Raw genomic sequence first — 17606 nt, 5'->3', positions numbered from 1 at the left:
TTTTCCTATTTCAAAAGTTTTAGTTCTCGAGGGTAATAGCTACGTATGTTGAAAAAATGAAGATATTAGACTATTTTATGATTGCACATGGTAAAGAATGTGATTAAAGGCTCTTTTCCTATTTCAAAAGTTTTAGTTTCAAGGGTAATAGCTACGTATGTTGAAAAAATGAAGATATTAGACTATTTTATGATTGCACATGGTAAAGAATGTGATTAAAAGCTCTTTTCCTATGTCAAAAGTTTTAGTTTTCGAGGGTAATAACTACGTATGTTGAAAAAATGAAGATATTAGACAATTTTATGATTGCACATGGTAAAGAATGTAATTAAAGGCTCTTTTCCTATTTCAAAAGTTTTATTTTTCGAGGGTAATTGCTACGTTTGTTGAAAAAATGAAGATATTAGACTATTTTATGATTGCACATGGTAAAGAATGTGCTTAAAGGCTCTTTTCCTATGTCAAAAGTTTTAGTTTTCGAGGGTTATAGCTACGTATGTTGAAAAAAATGAAGATATTAGACTATTTTATGATTGCACATGGTAAAGAATGTGATTAAAGGCTCTATTCCTATGTCAAAAGTTTTAGTTTTCGAGGGTAATAGCTACGTATTTTGGAAAAATGAAGATATTAGACCTATTTTATGATTGCACATGGTAAAGAATGTGCTTAAAGGCTCTTTTCCTATGTCAAAAGTTTTAGTTTTCGAGGGTAATAGCTACGTATGTTGAAAAAATGAAGATATTAGACTATTTTATGATTGCACATGGTAAAGAATGTGATTAAAGGCTCTTTTCCTATTTCAAAAGTTTTAGTTTTCGAGGGTAATAGCTACGTATGTTGAAAAAATGAAGATATTAGACAATTTTATGATTGCACATGGTAAAGAATGTGATTAAAGGCTCTTTTCCTATTTCAAAAGTTTAGTTTTTCCGAGGACAATAGCTACATATGTTGAAAAAAATGAAGATATTAGACTATTTTATGATTGCACATGGTAAAGAATGTGATTAAAGGCTCTATTCCTATGTCAAAAGTTTTAGTTTTCGAGGGGTAATAGCTACGTATTTTGGAAAAAATGAAGATATTAGACTATTTTATGATTGCACATGGTAAAGAATGGTGCTTAAAGGCTCTTTTCCTATGTCAAAAGTTTTAGTTTTCGAGGGTAATAGCTACGTATGTTGAAAAAATGAAGATATTAGACTATTTATGATTGCACATGGTAAAAGAATGTGATTAAAGGCTCTTTTCCCTATTTCAAAAGTTTTAGTTTTCGAGGGTAATAGCTACGTATGTTGAAAAAATGAAGATATTAGACATTTTATGATTGCACATGGTAAAGAATGTGATTAAAGGCTCTTTTCCTATTTCAAAAGTTTTAGTTTTCGAGGGTAATAGCTACGTATGTTGAAAAAATGAAGATATTAGACAATTTTATGATTGAACATGGTAAAGAGTGTGATTAAAGGCTCTTTTCCTATTTCAAAAGTTTTAGTTTTCGAGGGTAAATAGCTACGTATGTTGAAAAAATGAAGATATTATACAAGTTTATGATTGCACATGGTAAAGAATGTGATTAAAGGCTCTTTTCCTATTTCAAAAGTTTTAGTTTTCGAGGGTAATAGCTACGTATGTTGAAAAAATGAAGATATTAGACAATTATATGATTGCACATGGTAAAGAATGTAATTAAAGGCTCTTTTCCTATTTCAAAAGTTTTATTTTTCGAGGGTAATTGCTACGTTTGTTGAAAAAATGAAGATATTAGACTATTTTATGATTGCACATGGTAAAGAATGTGATTAAAGGCTCTATTCCTATGTCAAAAGTTTAGTTTTCGAGGGGTAATAGCTACGTATGTTGAAAAAATGAAGATATTAGACTATTTTATGATTGCAAATGGTAAAGAATGTGATTAAAGGCTCTTTTCCTATTTCAAAAGTTTTAGTTTTCGAGGGTAATAGCTACGTATGTTGAAAAAAATGAAGATATTAGACTATTTTATGATTGCACATGGTAAAGAAAGTGATTAAAGGCTCTTTTCCTATGTCAAAAGTTTTAGTTTTCGAGGGTAATAGCTCCGTGTGCTGAAAAAAATGAAGATATTAGACTACTTTATGATTGCACATGGTAAAGAATGTGATTAAAGGCTCTTTTCCTATTACAAAAGTTTTAGTTTTCGAGGGTAATAGCTACGTATGTGAAAAAATGAAGATATTAGACTATTTTATGATTGCAAATGGTAAAGAATGTGATTGAAGGCTCTTTTCCTATTTCAAAAGTTTTAGTTTTCGAGGGTAACAGCTACGTATGTTGAAAAAAATGAAGATATTAGACTATTTTATGATTGCAAATGGTAAAGATATGATTGAAGGCTCTTTTCCTATGTCAAAAGTTTTAGTTTTCGAGGGTAATAGCTACGTATGTTGAAAAAAATGAAGATATTAGACTATTTTATGATTGCACATGGTAAAGAAAGTGATTAAAGGCTCTTTTCCTATGTCAAAAGTTTTAGTTTTCGAGGGTAATAGCTCCGTGTGCTGAAAAAATGAAGATATTAGACTACTTTATGATTGCACATGGTAAAGAATGTGATTAAAGGCTCTTTTCCTATTTCAAAAGTTTTAGTTTTCGAGGGTAATAGCTACGTATGTTGAAAAAATGAAGATATTAGACTATTTTATGATTGCACATGGTAAAGAAAGTGATTAAAGGCTCTTTTCCTATGTCAAAAGTTTAGTTTTCGAGGGTAATAGCTCCGTGTGCTGAAAAAAAATGAAGATATTAGACTACTTTATGATTGCACATGGTAAAGAATGTGATTAAAGGCTCTTTTCCTATTTCAAAAGTTTTAGTTTTCGAGGTAATAGCTACGTATGTTGAAAAAATGAAGATATTAGACTATTTTATGATTGCACATGGTAAAGAATGTGATTAAAGGCTCTTTTCCTATTTCAAAAGTTTTAGTTTTCGAGGGTAATAGCTATGTATGTTGAAAAATGAAGATATTAGACTATTTTATGATTGCAAATGGTAAAAAATGTGATTAAAGACTCTTTTCCTATTTCAAAAGTTTTAGTTTTCGAGGGTAATAGCTACGTATGTTGAAAAAATGAAGATATTAGACAATTTTATGACTGCACATGGTAAAGAATGTGATTAAAGGCTCTTTTCCTATGTCAAAAGTTTTAGTTTTCGAGGGTAATAGCTACGTATGTTGAAAAAATGAAGATATTAGACTATTTTATGATTGCGAATGGTAAAGAATGTGATTAAAGGCTCTTTTCCTATTTCAAAAGTTTTAGTTTTCGAGGGTAATAGCTACGTATGTTGAAAAAATGAAGATATTAGACAATTTTATGATTGCACATGGTAAAGAATGTGATTAAAGGCTCTTTTCCTATGTCAAAGTTTTAGTTTTCGAGGGTAATAGCTACGTATGTTGAAAAAATGAAGATATTAGACAATTTTATGATTGCACATGGTAAAGAAGCTACGTATGTAGCTTCTACGTATTCGAGGGTAATAGCTACGTATGTTGAAAAAATAAAGATATTAGACTATTTTATGATTGCAAATGGTAAAGAATGTGATTAAAGGCTCTTTTTCTATTTCAAAAGTTTTAGTTTTCGAGGGTAATAGCTACGTATGTTGAAAAAAATGAAGATATTAGACTATTTTAAGATTGCAAATGGTAAAGAATGTGCTTAAAGGCTCTTTTCCTATTCAAAAGTTTTAGTTTCGAGGGTAATAGCTACGTATGTTGAAAAAATGAAGATATTAGACTATTTTATGATTGCAATGGTAAAAAATGTGATTAAAGGCTCTTTTCCTATTTCAAAAGCTTTAGTTTTTGAGGGTAATAGCTACATATGTTGAAAAAATGAAGATATAAGACTATTTTATGATTGCAAATGGTAAAGAATGTGATTAAAGGCTCTTTTCCTATTTCAAAAGTTTTAGTTTTCGAGGGTAATAGCTACGTATGTTGAAAAAATGAAGATATTAGACTTTTATGATTGCAAATGGTAAAGAATGTGATTAAAGGCTCTTTTCCTATTTCAAAAGTTTTAGTTTTCGAGGGTAATAGCTACGTATGTTGAAAAAATGAAGATATTAGACTATTTTATGATTGCACATGGTAAAGAATGTGATTAAAGGCTCTTTTCCTATTTCAAAAGTTTTAGTTTTCGAGGGTAATAGCTACGTATGTTGAAAATATGAAGATATTAGACTATTTTATGATTGCAAATGGTAAAGAATGTGATTAAAGGCTCTTTTCCTATTTCAAAGGTTTTAGTTTTCGAGGGTAATAGCTACGTATGTTGAAAAAATGAAGATATTAGACAATTTTATGATTGCACATGGTAAAGAATGTGATTAAAGGCTCTTTTCCTATTTCAAAAGTTTTAGTTCTCGAGGGTAATAGCTACGTATGTTGAAAAAATGAAGATATTAGACAATTTTATGATTGCACATGGTAAAGAATGTGATTAAAGGCTCTTTTCCTATTTCAAAAGTTTTAGTTTTCGAGGGTAAAAGCTACGTATGTTAAAAAAATGAAGATCTTAGACTATTTTATGATTGCACATGGTAAAGAATGTGATTAAAGGCTCTTTTCATATTTCAAAAGTTTTAGTTTTCGAGGGTAATAGCTAAGTATGTTGAAAAATGAAGATAGTAGACTATTTTATGATTGCAAATGGTAAAGAATGTGATTGAAGGCTCTTTTCCTATTTCAAAAGTTTTAGTTTTCGAGGGTAATAGCTACGTATGTTGAAAAAATGAAGATATTAGACAATTTTATGATTGCACATGGTAAAGAATGTGATTAAAGGCTCTTTTCCTACGTCAAAAGTTTTAGTTTTCGAGGGTAATAGCTCCGTATGTTGAAAAAATGAAGATATTAGACAATTTTATGATTGCACATGGTAAGGAATGTGATTAAAGGCTCTTTTCCTATTTCAAAAGTTTTAGTTTTCGAGGGCAATAGCTACGTATGTTGAAAAAATGAAGATATTAGACAATTTTATGATTGCACATGGTAAAGAATGTGATTAAAGGCTCTTTTCCTATTTCAAAAGTTTTAGTTTTTGAGGGTAATAGCTACGTATGTTGAAAAAATAAAGATATTAGACTATTTTATGATTGCAAATGGTAAAGAATGTGATTAAAGGCTCTTTTTCTATTTCAAAAGTTTTAGTTTTCGAGGGTAATAGCTACGTATGTTGAAAAAATGAAGATATTAGACTATTTTAAGATTGCAAATGGTAAAGAATGTGCTTAAGGGGTCTTTTCCTATGTCCAAAAGTTTTAGTTTTCGAGGGTAATAGCTACGTATGTTGAAAAAATGAAGATATTAGACTATTTTATGATTGCACATGGTAAAGAATGTGATTAAAGGCTCTTTTCCTATTTCAAAAGTTTTAGTTTTCGAGGGTAATAGCTACGTATGATGAAAAAATGAAGATATTAGACTATTTTATGATTGCAAATGGTAAAGAATGTGATTAAAGGCTCTTTTCCTATTTCAAAAGTGTTAGTTTTCGAGGGTAATAGCTACGTATGTTCAAAAAATGAAGATATTAGACTATTTTATGATTGCACATGGTAAAAAATGTGATTAAAGGCTCTTTTCCTATTTCAAAAGTGTTAGTTTTCGAGGGTAGTAGCTACGTATGTTGAAAATATGAAGATATTAGACTATTTTATGATTGCAAATGGTAAAGAATGTGATTAAAGGCTCTTTTCCTATTTCAAAGGTTTTAGTTTTCGAGGGTAATAGCTACGTATGTTGCAAAAATGAAGATATTAGACAATTTTATGATTGCACATGGTGAAGAATGTGATTAAAGGCTCTTTTCCTATGTCAAAAGTTTTAGATTTTGAGGATAATAGCTACGTATGTTGAAAAAATGAAGATATTAGACTATTTTATGATTGCACATGGTAAAGAATGTGATTAAAGGCTCTTTTCCTATTTCAAAAGTTTTAGTTTTCGAGGGTAATAGCTACGTATGTTGAAAAAATGAAGATATTAGACTATTTTATGATTGCACATGGTAAAGAATGTGATTAAAGGCTCTTTTCCTATTTCAAAAGTTTTAGTTTTCGAGGGTAATAGCTACGTATGTTGAAAAAATGAAGATATTAGACAATTTTATGATTGCACATGGTAAAGAATGTGATTAAAGGCTCTTTTCCTATTTCAAAAGTTTTAGTTTTCGAGGGTAATAGCTACGTATGTTGAAAAAATGAAGATATTAGACTATTTTATGATTGCACATGGTAAAGAATGTGATTAAAGGCTCTTTTCCTATTTCAAAAGTTTTAGTTTTCGAGGGTAATAGCTACGTATGTTGAAAAAATGAAAATATTAGACTATTTTATGATTGCACATGGTAAAGAATGTGCTTAAAGGCTCTTTTCCTATTTCAAAAGTTTTAGTTTTCGAGGGTAATAGCTACGTATGTTGAAAAAATGAAGATATTAGACTATTTTATGATTGCACATGGTAAAGAATGTGATTAAAGGCTCTTTTCCTATTTCAAAAGTTTTAGTTTTCGATGGTAATAGCTACGTATGTTGAAAAAATGAAGATATTAGACTATTTTATGATTGCAAATGGTAAAGAATGTGATTAAAGGCTCTTTTCCTATTTCAAAAGTTTTAGTTTTCGAGGGTAATAGCTACGTATGTTGAAAAAATAAAGATATTAGACTATTTTATGATTGCAAATGGTAAAGAATGTGATTAAAGGCTCTTTTTCTATTTCAAAAGTTTTAGTTTTCGAGGGTAATAGCTACGTATGTTGAAATAATGAAGATATTAGACTATTTTAAGATTGCAAATGGTAAAGAATGTGCTTAAAGGCTCTTTTCCTATGTCCAAAAGTTTTAGTTTTCGAGGGTAATATCTATGTATGTTGAAAAAATGAAGATATTAGACTATTTTATGATTTTACATGGTAAAGAATGTGATTAAAGGCTCTTTTCCTATTTCAAAAGTTTTAGTTTTCGAGGGTAATAGCTACGTATGTTGAAAAAATGAAGATATTAGACTATTTTATGATTGCACATGGTAAAGAATGTGATTAAAGGCTCTTTTCCTATTTCAAAAGTTTTAGTTTTCGAGGGTAATAGCTACGTATGTTGAAAAAAAGAAGATATTAGACTATTTTAAGATTGCAAATGGTAGAGAATGTGCTTAAAGGCTCTTTTCCTATGTCCAAAAGTTTTAGTTTTCGAGGGTAATAGCTACGTATGTTGAAAAAATGAAGATATTACACTATTTTATGATTGCACATGGTAAAGAATGTGATTAAAGGCTCTTTTCCTATTTCAAAAGTTTTAGTTTTCGAGGGTAATAGCTACGTATGTTGAAAAAATGAAGATATTAGACTATTTTATGATTGCACATGGTAAAGAATGTGATTAAAGGCTCTTTTCCTATTTCAAAAGTTTTAGTTTTCGAGGGTAATAGCTACGTATGTTGAAAAAATGAAGATATTAGACTATTTTAGATTGCAAATGGTAAAGAATGTGATTAAAGGCTCTTTTCCTATTTCAAAAGTTTTAGTTTTCGAGTGTAATAGCTACGTATGTTGAAAAAATGAAGATATTAGACTATTTTATGATTGCACATGGTAAAGAATGTGCTTAAAGGCTCTTTTCCTATTTCAAAAGTTTTAGTTTTCGAGGGTAATAGCTACGTATGTTGAAAAAATGAAGATATTAGACTATTTTATGATTGCACATGGTAAAGAATGTGATTAAAGGCTCTTTTCCTATTTCAAAAGTTTTAGTTTTCGAGGGTAATAGCTACGTATGTTGAAAAAATGAAGATATTAGACTATTTTATGATGGCAAATGGTAAAGAATGTGATTAAAGGCTCTTTTCCTATTTCAAAAGTTTTAGTTTTCGAGGGTAATAGCTACGTATGTTGAAAAAATGAAGATATTAGACTATTTTATGATTGCAAATGGTAAAGAATGTGATTAAAGGCTCTTTTCCTATTTCAAAAGTTTTAGTTTTCGAGGGTAATAGCTACGTATGTTGAAAAAATGAAGATATTAGACTATTTTATGATTGCACATGGTAAAGAATGTGATTAAAGGCTCTTTTCCTATTTCAAAAGTTTTAGTTTTCGAGGGTAATAGCTACGTATGTTGAAAAAATGAAGATATTAGACTATTTTATGATTGCACATGGTAAAGAATGTGATTAAAGGCTCTTTTCCTATGTCAAAAGTTTTAGTTTTCGAGGGTAATAGCTACGTATGTTGAAAAAATGAAGATATTAGACAATTTTATGATTGCACATGGTAAAGAAGCTACGTATGTAGCTTCTACGTATTCGAGGGTAATAGCTACGTATGTTGAAAAAATAAAGATATTAGACTATTTTATGATTGCAAATGGTAAAGAATGTGATTAAAGGCTCTTTTTCTATTTCAAAAGTTTTAGTTTTCGAGGGTAATAGCTACGTATGTTGAAAAAAATGAAGATATTAGACTATTTTAAGATTGCAAATGGTAAAGAATGTGCTTAAAGGCTCTTTTCCTATTTCAAAAGTTTTAGTTTTCGAGGGTAATAGCTACGTATGTTGAAAAAAATGAAGATATTAGACTATTTTATGATTGCAAATGGTAAAAAATGTGATTAAAGGCTCTTTTCCTATTTCAAAAGCTTTAGTTTTGAGGGTAATAGCTACATATGTTGAAAAAATGAAGATATAAGACTATTTTATGATTGCAAATGGTAAAGAATGTGATTAAAGGCTCTTTTTCTATTTCAAAAGTTTTAGTTTTCGAGAGTAATAGCTACGTATGTTGAAAAAATGAAGATATTAGACTTTTTTAAGATTGCAAATGGTAAAGAATGTCCTTAAAGGCTCTTTTCCTATTTCCAAAAGTTTTAGTTTTCGAGGGTAATAGCTACATATGTTGAAAAAATGAAGATATTAGACTAATTTATGATTGCACATGGTAAAGAATGGGATTAAAGGCTCTTTTCCTATTTCAAAAGTTTAAGTTTTCGAGGGTAATAGCTACGTATGTTGAAAAAATGAAGATATTAGACTATTTTATGATTGCAAATGGTAAAGAATGTGATTAAAGGCTCTTTTCCTATTTCAAAAGTTTTAATTTTAGAGGATAATAGCTAAGTATGTTGAAAAAATGAAGATATTAGACAATTTTATGATTGCACATGGTAAAGAATGTGATTAAAGGCTCTTTTCCTATTTCAAAAGTTTTAGTTCTCGAGGGTAATAGCTACGTATGTTGAAAAATGAAGATATTAGACAATTTTATGATTGCACATGGTAAAGAATGTAATTAAAGGCTCTTTTCCTATTTCAAAAGTTTTAGTTTTCGAGGGTAATAGCTATTTATGTTGAAAAAATGAAGATATTAGACTATTTTATGATTGCACATGGTAAAGAATGTGATTGAAGGCTCTTTTCCTATTTCAAAAGTTTTAGTTTTCGAGGGTAATAGCTAAGTATGTTGAAAAAATGAAGATATTAGACTATTTTATGATTGCAAATGGTAAAGAAAACGATTGAAAGCTCTTTTCCTATGTCAAAAGTTTTAGCTTTCGAGGGTAATAGCTACGTATGTTGAAAAAATGAAGATATTAGACAATTTTATGATTGCACATGGTAAAGAATGTAATTAAAGGCTCTTTTCCTATGTCAAAAGTTTTAGTTTTCGAGGGTAATAGCTACGTATGTTGAAAAAATGAAGATATTAGACAATTTTATGATTGCACATGGTAAGGAATGTGATTAAAGGCTCTTTTCCTATTTCAAAAGTTTTAGTTTTCGAGGGTAATAGCTACGTATGTTGAAAAAATGAAGATATTAGACTATTTTATGATTGCACATGGTAAAGAATGTGAATAAAGGCTCTTTTCCTATTTCATAAGTTTTAGTTTTCGAGGGTAATAGCTACGTATGTTGAAAAAATGAAGATATTAGACTATTTTATGATTGCAAATGGTAAAGAATGTGATTAAAGGCTCTTTTCCTATTTCAAAAGTTTTAGTTTTCGAGGGTAGTAGCTACGTATGTTGAAAAAATGAAGATATTAGACTATTTTATGATTGTACATGGTAAAGAATGTGATTAAAGGCTCTTTTCCTATTTCAAAGGTTTTAGTTTTCGAGGGTAATAGCTACGTATGTTGAAAAAATGAAGATATTAGACAATGTTATGATTGCACATGGTAAAGAATGTGATTAAAGGCTCTTTTCCTATGTCAAAAGTTTTAGTTTTCGAGGATAATAGCTAAGTATGTTGAAAAAATGAAGATATTAGACAATTTTATGATTGCACATGGTAAAGAATGTGATTAAAGGCTCTTTTCCTATTTCAAAAGTTTTAGTTTTTGAGGGTAATAGCTACGTATGTTGAAAAAATGAAGATATTAGACGATTTTATGATTGCACATGGTAAAGAATGTGATTAAAGGCTCTTTTCCTATTTCAAAAGTTTTAGTTTTCGAGGGTAATAGCTACGTATGTTGAAAAAATGAAGATATTAGACAATTTTATGATTGCACATGGTAAAGAATGTGATTAAAGGCTCTTTTCCTATTTCAAAAGTTTTAGTTTTCGAGCGTAAGAGCTACGTATGTTGAAAAAATGAAGATATTAGACTATTTTATGATTTCAAATGGTAAAGGATGTGATTAAAAGCTCTTTTCCTATGTCAAAAGTTTTATTTTTCGAGGGTAATAGCTACGTATGTTGAAAAAATGAAGATATTAGACAATTTTATGATTGCACATGGTAAAGAATGTAATTAAAGGCTCTTTTCCTCTTTCAAAAGTTTTATTTTTCGAGGGTAATAGCTACGTTTGTTGAAAAAAATGAAGATGTTAGACTATTTTATGATTGCACATGGTAAAGAATGTGATTAAAGGCTCTATTCCTATGTCAAAAGTTTTAGTTTTCGAGGGTAATAGCTACGTATTTTGGAAAAATGAAGATATTAGACTATTTTATGATTGCACATGGTAAAGAATGTGCTTAAAGGTTCTTTTCCTATGTCAAAAGTTTTAGTTTTCGAGGGTAATAGCTACGTATGTTGAAAAAAATGAAGATATTAGACTATTTTATGATTGCACATGGTAAAGAATGTGATTAAAGGCTCTTTTACTATTTCAAAAGTTTTAGTTTTCGAGGGTAATAGCTACGTATGTTGAAAAAATGAAAATATTAGACTATTTTATGATTGCACATGGTAAAGAATATGAATAAAGGCTCTTTTCCTATTTCAAAAGTTTTAGTTTTTGAGGGTAATAGCTACGTATGTTGGAAAAATGAAGATATTAGACTATTTTATGATTGCACATGGTAAAGAATGTGCTTAAAGGCTCTTTTCCTATGTCAAAAGTTTTAGTTTTCGAGGGTAATAGCTACGTATGTTGAAAAAATGAAGATATTAGACTATTTTATGATTGCAAATGGTAAAGAATGTGATTAAAGGCTCTTTTCCTATTTCAAGAGCTTTAGTTTTAGAGGGTAATAGCTACGTATGTTGAAAAAATGAAGATATTAGACTATTTTATGATTGCAAATGGTAAAGAATGTGATTAAAGGCTCTTTTCCTATTTCAAAAGCTTTAGTTTTCGAGGGTAATAGCTACGTATGTTGAAAAAATGAAGATATTAGACTATTTTATGATTGCAAATGGTAAAGAATGTGATTATAGACTCTTTTCCTATTTCAAAAGTTTTAGTTCTCGAGGGTAATAGCTATGTCTGTAGAAAAAATGAAGATTTTAGACAATTTTATGATTAAACATGGTAAAGAATGTGATTAAAGGCTCTTTTCCAATTTCAAAAGTTTTAGTTTTCGATTGTAATAGCTCTTTTACTATTCTTTACATGGTAAAGAATGTGATTAAAAGCTCTTTTCCTATTTCAAAAGTTTTAGTTTTTGAGGGTAATAGCTACGTATGTTGAAAAAATGAAGATATTAGACTATTTTATGATTGCAAATGGTAAAGAATGTGATTAAAGGCTCTTTTTCTATTTCAAAAGTTTTAGTTTTCGAGAGAAATAGCTACGTATGTTGAAAAAATGAAGATATTAGACTATTTTATGATTGCAAATGGTAAAGAATGTGATTAAAGGCTCTTTTCCTATGTCAAAAGTTTTAGTTTTCGAGGGTAATAGCTACGTATGTTGAAAAAATGAAGATATTAGACAATTTTATGATTGCACATGGTAAAGAATGTGATTAAAGGCTCTTTTACTATTTCAAAAGTTTTAGTTTTCGAGGGTAATAGCTACGTATGTTGAAAAAATGAAAATATTAGACTATTTTATGATTGTACATGGTAAAGAATGTGATTAATGGCTCTTTTCCTATGTCAAAAGTTTTAGTTTTCGAGGGTAATAGCTACGTATGTTGGAAAAATGAAGATATTAGACTATTTTATGATTGCACATGGTAAAGAATGTGCTTAAAGGCTCTTTTCCTATGTCAAAAGTTTTAGTTTTCGAGGGTAATAGCTACGTATGTTGAAAAAATGAAGATATTAGACTATTTTATGATTGCAAATGGTAAAGAATGTGATTAAAGGCTCTTTTCCTATTTCAAAAGCTTTAGTTTTCGAGGGTAATAGCTACGTATGTTGAAAAAATGAAGATATTAGACTATTTTATGATTGCAAATGGTAAAGAATGTGATTAAAGGCTCTTTTTCTATTTCAAAAGTTTTAGTTTTCGAGGGAAATAGCTACGTATGTTGAAAAAATGAAGATATTAGACTATTTTATGATTGCAAATGGTAAAGAATGTGATTAAAGGCTCTTTTCCTATGTCAAAAGTTTTAGTTTTCGAGGGTAATAGCTACGTATGTTGAAAAAATGAAAATATTAGACTATTTTATGATTGCACATGGTAAAGAATGTGATTAATGGCTCTTTTCCTATGTCAAAAGTTTTAGTTTTCGAGGGTAATAGCTACGTATGTTGGAAAAATGAAGATATTAGACTATTTTATGATTGCACATGGTAAAGAATGTGCTTAAAGGCTCTTTTCCTATGTCAAAAGTTTTAGTTTTCGAGGGTAATAGCTACGTATGTTGAAAAAATGAAGATATTAGACTATTTTATGATTGCAAATGGTAAAGAATGTGATTAAAGGCTCTTTTCCTATTTCAAGAGCTTTAGTTTTCGAGGGTAATAGCTACGTATGTTGAAAAAATGAAGATATTAGACTATTTTATGATTGCAAATGGTAAAGAATGTGATTAAAGGATCTTTTCCTATTTCAAAAGCTTTAGTTTTCGAGGGTAATAGCTACGTATGTTGAAAAAATGAAGATATTAGACTATTTTATGATTGCAAATGGTAAAGAATGTGATTAAAGACTCTTTTCCTATTTCAAAAGTTTTAGTTCTCGAGGGTAATAGCTATGTCTGTAGAAAAAATGAAGATATTAGACAATTTTATGATTAAACATGGTAAAGAATGTGATTAAAGGCTCTTTTCCAATTTCAAAAGTTTTAGTTTTCGATTGTAATAGCTATATCTGTGGAAAAAATGAAGATATTAGACAATTTTATGATTGCACATGGTAAAGAAATTATACAGCCTGTAATTATACAGCCAGTCCCAAGCCTGGATAAAGGAGGAGGGTTTGGCGGCAGACTAGCAGCCTGCCCCTGGAAAAAAGATTTGCCATAGAACCGTCTAATTGAGAGCCAACATGATACCGACTATGCAACCTGCCGACGACTATGGACCGCCCCCGGACTTCTTGACGACGAATTCGGACCGCCCCCGGACACGATTTTTGAAAACGAATTGCGAAATTAAACTTGGTTTTTGGAACGTAAGGACCATGGTTCAACTTTCTAAAACAGAACAGGTTGTGAATGAGATGGACAATTATGGCCTTGACATCCTAGCTCTGTCGGAAGTCCGTTGGACTGGTGCAGGTAGTCAAACCCTCAAGAAGGGATCCACAATCCTGCACAGTGGCACAGAAAAAAAGAAAGAAGCAGGCGTCGCCATAATGCTGTCGAAATCTGCGTCCAGAGCCCTAACGAAATGGACGCCTATAAATGAGAGGATCATCGTGACACGGTTCACAGGTCGCCAAGCTAAGTTAACAGTAGTCGCATGTTACGCACCAACTAATGAGGCAGACGATACCACAAAAGATAACTTCTACAACACCCTACAAGCTGTCGCCAAGGATATCCCCAGCCACGATCTCGTCTGCTTTGTTGGTGACTTCAACGCCAAGGTGGGGAGCGACAAGTCCTATTGTCCTGAGGTTCTTGGGAGCCAAGGCCTCGGCGAAATAAATGAGAATGGGATACTGTTAGTTGACTTCGCACTAACAAATGACCTTATCATCGGAGGAACCCAGTTTCAGCATAAAACTATCCACAAATACTCATGGAACTCGCCTGATGGTCGAACCCACAACCAGATTGACCATATCTTGATCAACAAAAAGTGGAAGTCAAGCCTTCAAGATGTAAGAGCCTACAGAGGAGCCAACGTCGCCTCAGACCACGCCTTGATGATTGCAAAGCTGTCCCTCAAACTGAAAGCCACAAAAAAATCCCAAACCAAAGAGAAACCTGCCTACGACTCTGAAAAGCTCTCAAACGCAGCAGTTCGTCATAGGTTCAACATACAGCTTACAAACAGGTTTGAGAGCTTGGCCCTAGACTTGGATAGAGAAGCCACTGTGGAGACAACCTGGGCCACCCTAAAAGAAGCCTACAACCAGACAGCAATAGAAACAATTGGGCACAAAAAAAGACCCAAAGACGAGTGGTTATCCGATAAGACATGGACCCTTATCGAAGAGCGTCGAAAAATAAAACAACGTCTTCTAAATGATGGAGATAACAGTGACACAGTCTTGAGTAACCAGCTGTATCGATACCAAGACAAGCTGGTGAAAAAGAGCGCAAGGGGAGATAAACGGAACTGTCTAGAACAAAAGGCAGCTATGGCAGAAGAAGCGGCCAAGCGCGGCGATTCCAGAGCCGTCTATAAAATCACCAATGAAATCATCGGGAAACGTCGCAACCTAAATGGACCAGTAAAAGACGGAAACGGGAAGACAGTCACAGCCCCCGATGAAATCTCTGAAGTTTGGGCCCAACACTTCGAGAAAGTTCTCAACCGACCTAGTCCTCCGAACACAGCAGATATCCCCACAACCCCTTTCCTGGAACTTCAAATCAATACGGAAGAACCGTCAACCGAAGAACTGGTACAAGCCGCTCGCAAACTGAAGAACGGCAGAGCACCAGGAAGCGACAGGATATCAGCAGAAATGATTAAAGCCTCTTTTGGCGCTTGCATAACTGTGTGGATCACATTCTTTGCATGTATATGGAAATCAGAGAAAGTCCCCGAAGAATGGAGAAAAAGCACACTCATCAAGCTTTTTAAGAAAGGAGATGCAGCAAAATGCGATAACTGGAGGGGCATCAGTCTCCTTTCTATCCCGGGGAAACTATTTTCACAGATAATCCTTCGTCGCATCCAGACAGCCTTAGATAAGCACTTGCGAGACGACCAACATGGCTTCCGCCTATCTCGCTCCTGCTCCGACCTTATATATGTCCTACGCATGATGATCGAGGAATGGAATGAATGGAGGCAAAAGATGTACCTTGTCTTTGTGGATTTCGAAAAAGCCTTCGATTCAATACACCGAGATTCGCTGTGGAATATCCTCCGATATTACGGCATTCCAGAAAAACTTGTATCCTTGATCATTGCCCTATATGAAAACACCGAGTGCTGCGTTCGGACCCACGAAGGAAATACAAGGTATTTCCATATCATGTCCGGTGTCAAACAGGGGTGTGTCCTCTCCCCCTTGCTTTTTGTCCTTGTAATCGATTATGTGCTCCGAGACTGCACGGGGTTTGGTATCCAAATCTGCGACAACAAACGACTAGCAGATCTTGATTTCGCCGACGACATCACCCTGATGGAAGCAAACAAGGAAAGGCTCCAGGATCTTCTCGAAGTAATCCGAGAGAAAGCGAGTCTTTGGGACTAAAGATCAACTCGGACAAAACAAAAAGCATGGCAACAACCGACTCACCACTGGGCTTAAAGTGCGGGGACAATACAGTAGAGCAGGTAGTGGATTTTAGATACCTTGGAAGTACAGTCGAACGAACTGGATCCAGCGAAAAGGAGGTGCAGTCTAGGATTGGACAAGCCAGTGGAGCTTTTAATCGACTAAAGCCAGTGTGGCGATCGAAAAAGTACTCCCTGAAACTGAAAATGAGGCTGTTCAACAGTAACGTCATCTCCGCCCTCCTTTATAGCTGTGAATGTTGGAAACTAAATCAACACCAAGAAAAGAGGATTCTTGCCTTCGAGAACAAATGTCTTCGCAGAATACTGAATATTAACTGGAGAGACCACATAACCAACCAGACTGTTCGGTCTATCTCGCGCCAGCCCCTGGTAACAGATGTCATACGCCAACGAAGATGGCGCTACCTGGGGCATGTTATCCGTATGGCGGGAGATAGACTCCCCAGAACTGTACTGGAGTGGCAACCAGAGGGAACCCGAAGAAGAGGGAAGCCGAAGAATACACTTCGTCGTACGTACCAGCGGGACCTAAAACACATCAATGCGATAGTCCAACCCCAGTGGGAAGACGTCTGGGCAGCAGTACATATGAGGGACGACTGGCGGCTCTTTTTGGATGCCCTGGGTGCCTCTGGCGGCACAGGAGGAACTAAGGTCTAAGGTAAGGACATGGTCAAGAATGTGATTAAAGGCTCTGTTCCTATTTCTAAAGTTTTAGTTTTCGAGGGTAATAGCTATGTCTGTGGAAAAAATGAAGATATTAGACTATTTTATGATTGCACATGGTAAAGAATGTGATTAAAGGCTCTTTTCCTATTTCAAAAGTTTTAGTTTTCGGGGGTAAGAGCTACGTATGTTGAAAAATGAAGATATTGGACTATTTTATGATTGCACACGGTAAAGAATGTGATTAAAGGCTCTTTTCCTATTTCAAAAGTTTTAGTTTTTGGGGGTAAGAGCTACGTATGTTGAAAAAATGAAGATATTAGACTATTTTATGATTGCACATGGTAAAGAATGTGATTAAAGGCTCTTTTCCTATTTCAAAAGTTTTTGTTTTCGAGGGTAATAGCTATGTCTTTGGAAAAAATGAGGATATTAGACTATTTTATGATTGCACATGGTAAAGAATGTGATTAAAGGCTCTTTTCATATTTCAAAAGTTTTAGTTTTCTAGGGTAATAGCTATGTCTGTGGAAAAAATGAAGATATTAGACTATTTTATGACTGCACATGGCAAAGAATGTGATTAAAGGCTCTTTCCCTATTTCAAAAGTTTTAGTTTTCGAGGGTAATAGCTATGTCTGTGGAAAAAATGAAGATATTAGACTATTTTATGATTGCAAATGGTAAAGAATGTGATTAAAGGCTCTTTTCCTATGTCAAAAATTTTAGTTTTCGAGGGTAATAGAGAGAGAGAGACACTTTTATTATACATATCATCAATATACAAAAAAAAACCACATCAGCCACTTTAGAAAGTCAGAGACTTGTTAGTAGTG

The 17606-nt window shown here is 32.6% G+C and overlaps 1 protein-coding gene across 1 annotated transcript; it reads left to right on the top strand.

The window, feature by feature from the left end:
• Positions 1-16083: 16083 nt before the first annotated feature.
• On the top strand, positions 16084-16764 carry LOC136043217 (uncharacterized). The gene has a single exon (XM_065728149.1). It carries the CDS (start codon positions 16084-16086, stop codon positions 16762-16764), a length of 681 nt encoding a protein of 226 aa, XP_065584221.1.
• The last annotated feature ends 842 nt before the right edge of the window (positions 16765-17606 follow it).

Source organism: Artemia franciscana, unplaced genomic scaffold (genome assembly GCF_032884065.1).
Source record: "Artemia franciscana unplaced genomic scaffold, ASM3288406v1 Scaffold_3747, whole genome shotgun sequence".
NCBI lineage: Eukaryota > Metazoa > Arthropoda > Branchiopoda > Anostraca > Artemiidae > Artemia > Artemia franciscana.
This window is presented reverse-complemented; position numbering and strand designations above follow the sequence as displayed.